Source organism: Mobula hypostoma, chromosome 4 (genome assembly GCF_963921235.1).
Source record: "Mobula hypostoma chromosome 4, sMobHyp1.1, whole genome shotgun sequence".
NCBI classification, from domain to species: domain Eukaryota; kingdom Metazoa; phylum Chordata; class Chondrichthyes; order Myliobatiformes; family Myliobatidae; genus Mobula; species Mobula hypostoma.
In genome coordinates this window covers 12,209,604-12,222,089 of record NC_086100.1, presented here as the reverse complement: position 1 = coordinate 12,222,089, position 12,486 = coordinate 12,209,604, and the positions used below count along the sequence as shown (strand labels likewise).

The 12,486-nt window shown below is 44.9% G+C and overlaps 1 protein-coding gene across 2 annotated transcripts in view; it reads left to right on the top strand.

Moving 5' to 3' along the window:
* Positions 1-12,486, top strand: part of LOC134345127 (neprilysin-like) — a 310,672-nt gene that overhangs the window by 166,111 nt on the left and 132,075 nt on the right. For both annotated transcript variants that reach the window (XM_063045312.1, XM_063045311.1), the window contains exon 9: positions 6,959-7,093. In XM_063045312.1, the coding sequence (XP_062901382.1) occupies positions 6,959-7,093 (135 nt within the window). The remainder of the gene's footprint in view (positions 1-6,958; positions 7,094-12,486) is intronic.

Genomic DNA, 12,486 nt, shown 5'->3' with positions numbered 1-12,486 from the left:
TTTAATTGCACTTCCCACTCCCATTCCAACATGTCCATTAGACCATAAGACATAGGAATAGAATTAGGCCATTTGTCCATCGAATCTGCTCCGCCATTCAATCATGGCTGATCCTCTTTTTCCCCTCCTCGGCCCCACTCACCGGCCTTCTTCTTGTATTCTTTAATGCCATGGCCAATCAAGAAACTATCAATCTCTGCCCTAAATACACCCAGTGACCTGGCCTCCACAGCCACCTGTGGTAACAAATTCCACAATCACTACCCTCTGACGATAGAAATTTCTCCACATCTCCTGTTTTAAATGGCACCCTTCTATCCGAAAGCTGTACCCTCTTGTCCTGGACTCCTCCACCATCGGAAACATCCTTTCCACATCTACTCTGTCTAGACCTTTCAGCATTCAGAAGCTTTCGGTAAGGTCCCCCCTTTTCCTTGTAATTTCCAGTAAGTACAGGCCCAGAGTCATCAAAAGTTCTCATATGATAACCTTTCATTCCTGGATTCATCCTCATGAACCTTCTCTGAACCCTCTCCAATGCCAGCACGTCTATTAGACGAGGAGTGCAAAATTGTTTACAATACTCAAGGTGAGGCCTCACCAATGTTTTATAAAGCCTCAGCATTACATCCCTGTTCTTGTGTTCTGGACATCTTGAAATGAGTGTTAACATTGCATTTGCGACCTGCCGAAGGCTCTCGGCCCAAAACATCGACTGTACTCTTTTCCATAGATGCTGCCTCACTTGCTGAGTTCCTCCAGCATTTTGTGCGTTGCTTGCATTTCCAGCATCTGCAGAGTTTCTATTGTTTGTGATTGCATTTGCCTTCCTCACCACCAGTTCAACCTGCAAGTTAACCTTTGGGGTATTCTGCACAAGGACTCTCAAGTCCCTTTGTATCTCAGATTTTTGGATTTTCTCCCCATTTAGAAAATAGTTTGCACATTTATTTTTTCTACCAAAGTGCAAGAACATGCATTTTACAACATTATGTTTCATTTGCCATTTGATTGCCCATTCTCCTAAAATTTCTAAGTCCTTCTGCAGCCTTCCTGTTTCCTCAACATTACCAGCCCCTTCACCAATCTTCATATCATCTGCAGACTTGGCAACAAAGGATTCTATCCCATCATCTAAATCATTGATATATAGCATAAAAAGCTGCGGTCCCAAAACCGATCCCTGCAGACAGCCACTAGTCACTAACAGCCAACTAGTAAAGGATCCTTTTATTCCCACTCATTACCTACTACAAATCAGCCAATGCTCTAACCATGCTAGTAACTTCCCTGTAATACCACAGGCTCTTAACTTAGTAAGCTGCTTCATATTTGGCACCTAGGTAAAGGCCTTCTGAAAATCAAATATACACATCCACTGCATCCCCTTTATCAATCCTACTTGTAACCTCCTCAAAGAGTTCCAACTGGTTTGTCAGGCAAGATTTTCTCTAACGGAAAACAGCTTTGTCCTATCTTGCCCTGTGTCACACCAAGTACTCCATAACCTCATCCTTAACAATCGACTCCAACATTTTTCCAAACACTGAGGTGTGGCTAATTGGTCTATAATTTCCTTTTCTGCTCCCTTCATTCTTTCCTAAATACTGGAGTGACATTTGCAATTTTTCAGTCCTCTGGAACCATGTCAGAGTCCAAGGGTTCCTGAAAGATCATTACTATTGCCTCCACAATCTCTACCACTACCTCTTTCAGAACCCTAGGGTGCAGTTCATCTGGTCCAGGTGACTTATTCACCTTTAGATCCTTCAGCTTTTTGAGCACATTTTCCCTTGTAATAGTAACTGAACTCACTTCTCTTCCTCCACACCCTTCAACACCTGGCACACTGCTATTGTGATCCACAGTTCATCTACCATCTCCTTGTCCCCTGTTATTATTTCTCCAGCCTCATTTTCTAGCCATCCTATATCCACTCTCATCTCTCTTTTATTTTTTATATACTTGAAAAAGCCTTTTCTATCCATTTTGACATTGTTTGCGAGCATACTTTCATATTTCAACTTCTCCATCCTAATGATTCTTTTAGTTGTTTTCTGTAAGTTTTTAAAAGCTTTCCAATCCTTTATCTTCCTGCAAATGTTTGCTTTGTTGTATGCCCTCTCTTTTGTTTTTATATTAGCTTTGACTTCCCTTGTCAGCCACTGTGGAGCTATTTTGCTATTTGAGTATTTCTTCATTTTTGGAATACACATGTCCTGTTCCTTCCTCATTTTCCCAGAAACTCAAGCAATTGCTGCTTTGCTAGCATCCCCTAACCAACTTACTTTGGCCATCTAATACCACTGCACTTTCCTTTACTCCACTGAAATACTGCTACATCAGACTACTTTTTCACCCTATCCTTTACTTTCTCCATATCAAATTTCAGGTTGAACTCAATCATATTGTGATCACCGGCTCCTAAGGGTTCCTTTACCTTTAGCTCCCTAATTGCCTCTAGTTCATTATATAATGCCCAATACAAAATAGCTGATCCCCTAGTAGGCTCAACAACAAACTGCTCTAAAAAGCCATCTCTTAGGCATTCGAAAAACTCACTCTCTTGAGATCCATTACCAACCTGATTTTCCCAATTGACCTGCATGTTAAAATCTCCCATGTTTAATAACATTGCCCTTTTGACACGCCTTTTCTATTTCCTGTTGTAATCTGTGGTCCACCTCCCAGCCACTGTTGGGAGGACTATATGTAACTGCATTAGGGTCCTTTTACTCTTGCAGTTTCTTCACTCAACCCACAAGGATTCCACATCTTCCAATCCTAGGCCACATCTTTCTAATGATTTGATGTCATTCTTTACCAGTGAGCCACATGACCCCCTCTGCCTACCTTCCTATCCCTCCAATACAACAAGTAACTTTGGACATTCAGCTCCCAACTTCAACCATCCATCAGCCCTGATTCAGTGAAGGCCACAAAATCATACTCGGCAATCTGTAGATGTGCACAAGACCATCCGCCTTATTTCTTGTACTTAATGCATTGAGTTAAAACACTTTGAGTACTGCATTTGCTACCATTTTTGATTCTGCATCCCAAATGCACTGATACCCTGCTGGCTGAAATTTTGATTTTTTTTTCATTTGACTGCCCTTCCTAACAGCCAGACTGAATGCTATCTTTGTGTTTTTTTTTAGCATCCGTCCTAACCTGAGTCCCTCACTCTGGTTCCCATCCCCTTGCCCAATAAATTTAAACTGTTCCCAACAGCTCTAACAAACTTGCCTGCGAGAATATTGGTCCTCTTTGGGTTCAGGTGCAACTCATCCCTTTTGTGCAGGTCATACTTCCCCCAGAAGAGATCTAAGTGATCCAAGAATCTGAAACCTTGCCCCCAGCACCTGCTTCTTAGTCACACAATTATCTGCCAGATCATCTTGTTTTAACCCTCAATGGCTTGTGGCACAAGTAGCAGACATTACTACCCTGGAGGTCCTGCTTCTCATTGTTCTGTCCAGCTCTCCAAATTCTCTCTTCGGGACCTCATTTCCTTTCCTTTCTATGTCATTGGTACCAATATGTACCAAGATATCTGGCTGCTCTCCCTCCCACTCCAAAATGCTGTGGGCATGTTCTGAGATGTCCCTGACTCTGGCACCTGGAAGGCAACATACCATCTGGGTGTTCACATCCACAGAATACACAGTGAGTGTTATGTGCATGATACGCATTGCCAGGGCTGATGGTAGAGGCAGATACATTAGGGACATTTAAGAAGCTTGTAGATTGGCATATGGATGAAAGAAAAATGGAAGGGAGGGAAGGATTGGATTGATCTCAGAGTAGGTTAAAAAGATATTGGCTGGAGGGAGTGTACTGTACTGTAATGTTCTGTGCACATTGCAGAGTTGTGGCCACCCAGCACTTTTAAATCAATGCAGAAAATGCTAATATGAGAATGTATAATTCAAAGGTGATTGGGAGAAAGTATAGCGGGGGATGTCAGAGGTACATTTTTATTTGCAGAAAAAAATGCATGAATGTGTGGAATGCTCTGCCACACTTGAAGTTAGAGGCAGATACATTAGGGAGATTTAAGAAATTCTTCAATAAGCATATGCAGGGCTGGATTTAGTGGAGTCGGGGCCCTGGACTGGAGGCCCTGATGGGCCCCTGCTGACACCGTAAAATGCTGCTGGACCAAGCAAAAAAAAAGGCAAGAACAAAAGCAAAGGCGGTACTGGTCTAAATATCAAAGCTGTGGAGCAAGACATTGGTTTAGTACAATACATAGGCTATAAACTTACAGGCCTTAAGAGGGAGGACAGAAAGTATAGGTAATGCAGATTCTTAGTTTGAAGGACAGTATCTAAAGCACTCAAAAATTGACCTTGGCTTAGTTGGCTTAGTAAAGTTATGTGGAAGTGAATTATGATGTACCCAATCTTAAATCTTTATTTAGCTTTTGCTGCTTTTGCTTATTTCTCAAACAATGCCAAAGCATTTTATCTAGGTATTTTTCTCAAGCGTGTGTTCTGTGAAAGTAAAATGAAAATGAGTGACAAAAAGGCCAAGATAGATGGCACCATGGTAAACTAGGAAACTTGACAATACTCCAACAATCTTTTCAAAAAATGAGATCTAGCACATACTAACCTATTGCTGTGTTATGTGGCTTGCAGAGTAAAGACTACTGATTACTCACTAGGTTTGTAAACAGTCAACTATTAGCTTATTGCCACAAGAACAGGAACAGCACTGACACGCAAGCCGAGATACTTACAAAGTCAGATGCTTGTTTTTCAAAATTAAAGCCTAGTTCTTCTGGATTTCTTGGCAGCAAAGTCCTTGATCAGATCACTAAAATCCAGTTTCCGAACAAGATCACTTTCAAGTGACATCAGAGTAAGATGATTCATTCTCATTACGGATCTGAGCCTATTCTTCACTAGCTTGAGCTTGGAGAAAGATCGCTCACCACTTGCATTTGTGACAGGGAGAGTCGGGTAAAACCCCAAAGCAATGCTTACATTTGGCAAGATGACCTGAAAGTTTTTTCTCTGAGGAAGCATAAAAGCTCTGTTGCGGATATAATATCTTTGCCACTTACAAATTCCCTGAAATGGACACTCTCCTCCACAAAGTCTAACTCCAGGTCAGCTGAATATCTGCTTTAGAGATCAGATGCTCTCTTGCGCAGATCTTGTACAGAGAGAGAAGGGATATTGTTTAGGATGCCAAATGTGTTGTTAAGGTCATTATATGATGCAAATCTGCAATCAATTTCTGCAAGCAATCTATCCTTCACAACCAAAAAAACAGTAGCTGAGAATTTTTCTCTGGCTGACAAGCCAACATCAGGTGTTGTGGATTCATCCAGAAAGGCTTTATGTTTTCTTTGTCGTTGGGGGTCTTCTTTGTACACGTGAGACTGTTGGAGATATAGTTTTAGCTTGGGTCTCAAAAATATCAAATTGATCACACAAGCTTGCTATGTATCCCCGTATTGATCTCACCAAATCCACAGCATCACACAGGCCTAGATTTACAGCTTGCAATGCAACACTTGCACTTTCAAAGTGCTGAAGAACGCAATGCCACAATTTGCTCAGAGGTCAGTATCGTTTTCCTGTGGTGTTCGCTATTTTCACGCTCTCCTATGTGCTCAGCGGCATGTTTCAAGTCACTAAAGCCAGTTTAGAAGATGGACTGACAGTTACCATCACTGAAGATGTGGCATGCAAAACAAAACACACAGCCGGTGGAAGGGGAATGTAAGAGCCATTGCCTTGATATTGGAGAAAAGATGTCTCTGCTGTTTGTATACTCGTTCCAAAGCTTTGATATCCATATCCCTATTCTGGCAGAACTCTGGCCCTTTCTTAGCCCAGTATGCTCGGACTGAATCATCTAACATTTCCTTTCCCCAGTCAGCAGTATCAGTGCTGTAAGGATCCTCAGTAGCGGTAACGTTAACATTAATGGCGGCCAGACTTGGTTGTTCGGAGGCCTCTGTGGTCGGGAATCCCAAAGTCATGTTCTCTGCCTCTTCAACGTTAGCTGCTGACTGTGGAAAGGACGGTGGTCCTGTGCTAACGTTGGTGCTAGCGCTAGCTGTTGAACAAGTCTCCATTTGACCACCGGTCTCAGACTGTGACAAGAGCGATGGTACTACTGCATCATGGAGAACAGGTTTAAAAAATTCTGTCGATTTCAATGTCTTTTTTAATGTTTCTTTCTCCCGGTTCTCTTTTTCTCGTTTCTTTTTTTCTTTTCTGTGCTCCACTCTCGTATTTTTTTATGTCCGCCATGATGATCGCTACCTATTTTGGGCCCCTCTGCAGCTCGGGCCCCTGGGCTGCAGCCCAGCCTAGCCCTGCCTAAAGTCCGGCCCTGGTTATATGGTTGTTCAACATACTATGGTAGCTGCTTGGGAGGGAAGCATTTTATAAGAGTTCAAGGACTTTGGGGAATATGTTGAAGAAGAATTCACTAAAATGACGCCAAAGCTCAGAGGGTTCCATTTTCAGAAAGATTAGATTTTTATTCAGACGTTGAAATGTATCAAATATTGAAGGTGTAGACTGGACATGGAGATGATGCTTCTTATGGTGGGAGAGTCTAGGACAGAGGACACAGCCTCAGAAGAGAAGGGCATCCCTTTAGAACAGAGGTGAGGAGGAATGTCTTCAGCCAGCAGATGTTGAATCTGTGGAATTCATTGCCAGATATCTGTAGAGGCCAAGTCATTAGGTATATTTAAAGCTGAGGTTGATAGGTCCTTGATTAGTAAGGGTGTCAAAGGGTACAGGGAGAAAGCATGAGAATGGGGTTGAGAGCGATAATTAATCAGCCATGATAGAATAGCTGAGCATACTGGAAGGGCTGAATAGCTTAATTCTGCTCCTATGTCTTATGGTTTGAGAGTTTACCAACTAATCTAGTGATTTCTGGAGAGGATGCCGCATTTAATTTTTAATTTACTTTTACACAGGCATGCAAAGCTTACACCGTGTTCATGCACAATGTCGTTAACTTACTCAGAAAGGACAGAGGTCTGAAAGTGAATGAGTCTGACATCACAAGGGAGATGGAAATGGTCATGCAATTGGAGACAGAGATCGCCAACGTAAGTCTAACTGTTTTCAGCCAAAGGCTTCTTCTCAAGTCAAGTGAAGTTCATTGTCACATACACTAGTACACGTGGGGATGGGCGTAAGGAAAAGATTACCTGCAGCAGTATCACAGGCACAATGCATCAAATAATTTGCATTCCCCAAAAAAAGCTTAAATTGTGAACACACAACAGATTCTGCAGATGCTTTAAATTCAGAATAAAACACACAAAGTACGGGAGGAAATCAACAGCTCAGGCAGTATGTATTGAAATGAAAAGAACTGATGTTTTGGGCTGATACCTGACGATGATAACTCCTTCTCTTCTCTGCACCTGCCCATCACTTCCCTTTGGTGGGAGGAGGCTGGCTGGAAGGTGACAGGTGAAGCCAGGTGGGTGTGAAAGGTCAAGGGCTGGAGTAGAAAAAAATCTCATTGGAGAGGAGCGTGGACCACAGGTGAAAGGGAAAGAGGAGGGGGCCCAGGGGAAGGAGGTAAGAGGCCAGACTGGGAAATAGATGAAGAGGGGAGGGAGAGAGAATTTTTTTTATTGGAAGGAAAAATCGATATTCATGCCATCAGGTTGGAAGCTACCCAGACAGAAAATAAGGTTTTGCTCCTCCACCTTGAGGGTGGCCTCATCTTGGCACAAGAGGAGGCTATGAATGGATATGTCAGAATGGGAATGTGAATTGGAATTATAATGTTTAGCCACCAGGATGGAATGGAGGTGCTTGACGAAGCAGTCCCCCAATTTACGACATGTCTCGCCAAAGTAGAGGAGGCCACATTGGGACTGTATTAAAACCAGAATCAGAAGTAGAATTGGATTTATTATCACAGACATGGCTTTTAAATTGTTGTCTAGTGGCAGCAATGCAATGCAAAACGTAAAAGATTACTGTCATAAGTTCACAGTACCACAAAAGCGAAAAACAATAACAGAATACACAACGCAAACATGAGGAATTCTGCAGATGCTGGAAATTCAAGCAACGCACATCAAAGTTGCTGGTGAACGCAGCAGGCCAGGCAGCATCAAATGGCAGGATGCTGCTTGGCCTGCTGCGTTCACCAGCAACTTTGATGTGTGTTAACAGAATACAAAATATAGCATTGCAGTTATAGAGAAAGTGCAGTGCAGGCAGAGAATGAGGTGCAAGGGCCATACTGAGGTAGATTCTGATGTGAATAGTTCAAAGCTCTTGGAGAAGAGGACCATTCCACAGTTTTCCAACAGCAGGATAGAGTAATGAGCTATTTGGGCCTGTGTGGGGAGCCAGAAACCATGAGGCGCCAAGGTTTATAGAACAGCTGAAATGGATAAATGTTGTTTAATGAGCATCATTAATTGTTTAATCATTGTGTTTTTCTCAAACAACTCACTCTTTTTAATGTTGTCTCCTAGTGCTTTCTGTTTAAGCTTGTTAAGTTTATTTTCATAGCCTCAGGAATTCTGTGTTACTTGTATTATTTAAGGTGGATGTCTGATTAACACTAATCATGGGGTCCTAGTTTAGAAGATGTTACTTCTCGCGGTGTCGTTTGGCTGAGCCACCAATGTTCTTTTGGAATTTAAATGAATAAACGCTTATCACCGTCTCTACATTAGTCTGCCTTTCCTCCACACTTGGTTTTAATATTGCTAGCGCACATCATGATAGAAGGACTCCGCCAAATAATGAACCCAGCAGGGGCTGAGCAGCAGTGTTTTGATATCAGTCGGCTTTAGGTGAGAATGCTGTCTATTCTCAAATCCACGACCTGAGTTTCTCAATTCTACAAAACAAGTATCTCCAGTCAACAGTCACAGCATGCTGGAGGAACTCAGCAGGTCGGGCAGCATCCATGGAAACGATCAGTCAACGTCTCGGGCCGGAACCCCTCGTCAGGACTGCAGGGGGAAGGGGCAGAGGCTCTATAAAGAAGGTGGGGGGAGGGTGGGAAGGAGAAGGCTGGTAGGTTCCAGGTGAAAAACCAGTAAGGGGAAAGATAAAGGGGGTGGGGGAGGGGAGGCAGGGAGGTGATAGGCAGGAAAGGTGGAGAAAGAATAGGGGAAAACACAATGTAGAAGGAGGCGGAACCACGAGGGAGGTGATAGGCAGCTGGGGGAGGGGGTAGAGTGAACTAGGGATGGGGAAGGGAGGGGGAGGGAATTACCGGAAGTTGGAGAATTCTATGTTCATACCAAGGGGCTGGAGACTACCTAGACGGTATATAAGGTGTTGCTCCTCCAACCTGAGTTTAGCCTCATCATGGCAGTAGAGGAGGCCATGTATGGACATATCCGAATGGGAATGGGAAGCAGGGTTGAAGTGGGTGGCAACCGGGAGATCCTGTCTGTTGTGGCGGACGGAGCGGAGGTGCTCGACAAAGCGGTCCCCCAATCTGCGTCCGGTTTCACGGATGTAGAGGAGGCCACACCGGGAGCACCGGATGCAATAGATGACCCCAACAGAATCGCAAGTGAAGTGTTGCCTCACCTGGAAGGACTGTTTGGGGCCCTGAATGGTGGCAAGAGATGAGGTGTAGGGTCAGGTGTAGCACTTACGCTTACATGGATAAGTGCCAGGTGGGAGATCCGTGGGGATGGACGTGTGGATCAGGGAGTCGTGGATGGACCGATCCCTGCGGAAAGTGGAGAGGGGTGGAGAGGGAAAGATGTGCTTTGTGGTGGGGTCCTGTTGAAGGTGGCGGAAGTTGCGGAGGATAATGTGCTGGATCCGGAGGCTGGTGGGGTGGTAGGTGAGGACAAGGGGAACTCTGTCCCTGTTGTGGTGGCAGGAGGATGGGGTGAGGGACGAAGTGCGGGAGATGGAGGAGATGCGGGTGAGGGCACCATTGATGATGAAACACAACACGCTGGATTATGTGGAACCCAGCTATGCCTGCCTCTTCGTTGGTTATGTGGAACAGTCTGTGTCCCAAACCTATTCTGGTACTGCTCCCCAACTTTTCCTTCGCTACATTGATGACTACATTGGTACTGCTTCCTGCACCCATGCTGAGCTCGTCAATTTCATCGACTTTACTTCAAACTTCCACCCAGCCCTCAAATTCACTTGGTCTATCTCAGACACTTCTCTCCCCTTTCTCGATCACTCGTTCTCCATCTCAGGAGACAGACTGTCCACTGACATCTTCCACAAGCCCTTTGACTCTCAAAACTACCTTGACTATACCTCTTCCCACCCCACCACATGCAAAAATGCCATTCCCTATTCCCAGTTCCTCCGTCTCCACCGCATCTGCTCCCAGGATGAGGCTTTCCGTTCCAGGACATCTCAAATGTCCTTTTTCTTTAAGGATCGTGGTTTCCCTTCTGCCATTATCAATGATGCCCTCACCCGCATCTCCTCCATTTCCCACACTTCGACCCTCACCCCATTCTCCTGTCACTACAACAGGGACAGAGTTCCCTTTGTCCTCACCTACCACCCCACCAGCCTCCGGATCCAGCACATTATCCTCCGCAACTTCCGCCACCTTCAACAGGACCCCACCACTAAGCACATCTTTCCCTCTCCACCCCTCTCCGCTTTCCGCAGGGATCGGTCCCTCCACGACTCCTGGTCCACACGTCCCTCTCCACGGATCTCCCACCTGGCACTTATCCCTGTAAGCGCAAGTGCTACACCTGTCCGTACATCTCCTCTCCTGCCACCATTCAGGGCCCCAAACAGTCCTTCCAGCTGAGGCAACACTTCACTTGCGAATCTGTTGGGGTCATCTATTGCATCCGGTGCTCCCGGTGCGGCCTCCTCTACATCGGTGAAACCCGACGCAGATTGGGGGACCGCTTCATTGAGCACCTCCGCTCCATCTGCCACAACAGACAGGCTCTCCCGGTTGCCACCCACTTCAACTCTGCTTCCCACTCCCATTCGGATATGTCCATACATGGCCTCCTCTACTGCCATGATGAGGCTAAACTCGGGTTGGAGGAGCAACACCTCATATACCGTCTAGGTAGTCTCCAGCCCCTTGGTATGAACATAGGATTCTCCAACTTCCGGTAATTCCCTCCCCCTCCCTTCCCCATCCCTATTTCACTCTGCCCCCTCCCCCAGCTGCCTATCACCTCCCTCATGCTTCTGCCTCTTTCTGCTACCCATTGTGTTTTCCCCTATTCTTTCTTCACCTTTCCTGCCTATCACCTCCCTGCTTCCCCCCCCCCCACACCCCTTTATCTTTCCCCTTACTGGTTTTTCACCTGGACCCTACCAGCCTTCTCCTTCCCACCCTCCCCCCACCTTCCTTATAGGGCCTCTGCCCCTTCCCTCTACAGTCCTGACGAAGGGTTCTGGCCTGAAACGTTGACTGATCGTTTCCATGGATGCTGCCCAACCTGCTGAGTTCCTCCAGCGTGTTGTGAGTGTTGCTTTGACCCTAGCATCTGCAGAGTATTTTGTGATTAAGAATAATTCCAGTCTATGTTCCAAATGTCTCCAGTCCACATTCTGAACTTCTGTAGTCTACGGTCTGAATTTCTCTGGTCTCTGTTCCGAGCTTTACAAGTCATAAGTAACCAGATTCCCAGCTTTGGGATCCTATGATTCAGGTCTGCATACCAAGTGAGCACTTCAAACAGGTTTGTTGACAAAGTTTGTTTGATTCAACAAATCATAATTTGTCAATAGTACCCCATGCCGCTGAGGGTTCCATCGTAACGCTGACGTCAGGAAGTTAATGCTCTTTCATCGGCTCCTTCATGTACGGCATTAAATATATCTTCACTATGGAAGAAATCTGTCTGCCCCATTTTAACATCTGAGAAAGCATTAAAGTTTTTGGTCTAAGTATTGGTTGATTATTATCACAATTACCAAACTCCATCTTATCGTACAAAAGGTCCATTCAAGAGTCTGGTAACAGTGGGATAGAAGTTGTCCTTGAGCCTGGCGGTACGTGCTTTCAGGCTTTTGATTCTTCAGCCCAGTGGGACAGGGGAGTCAAGAGAATATACAGGGATGGGGCCTTTGACTATGTTGGCTGCTTTACTGAGGCAGCAAGAAGTGTAGACAGAGTCCATAGGGGTTGCTTCTTGTGCTGATGTGTGTCCACAGCTCTTCTGCAGTTTCTTGCAGTCAATTGCAGAGCAGTTGCCTGCCATTAATTGCATTTAATATATTTAGGTGCCATATCTTTGTCACTATGTTATAAAATAATCAGCACAGAAATAGATCCTTTCAATACACTTTGTCCATGACTCCCATGATGCCAACCTACACAAGGCCCATTTTCTAGATTTAGATCTGTGTCTCGATACCTTTCCTTCCTAAGTACCCAACCAAACACCTTTTAAACATTGCAACTATACCTGCCTCATTCTCAGGCAGCTCATTACAGATATTTACCACCCTGTGTGTGAAAAATTTACCCCTCAGACTAACTGAGAATGGTAGG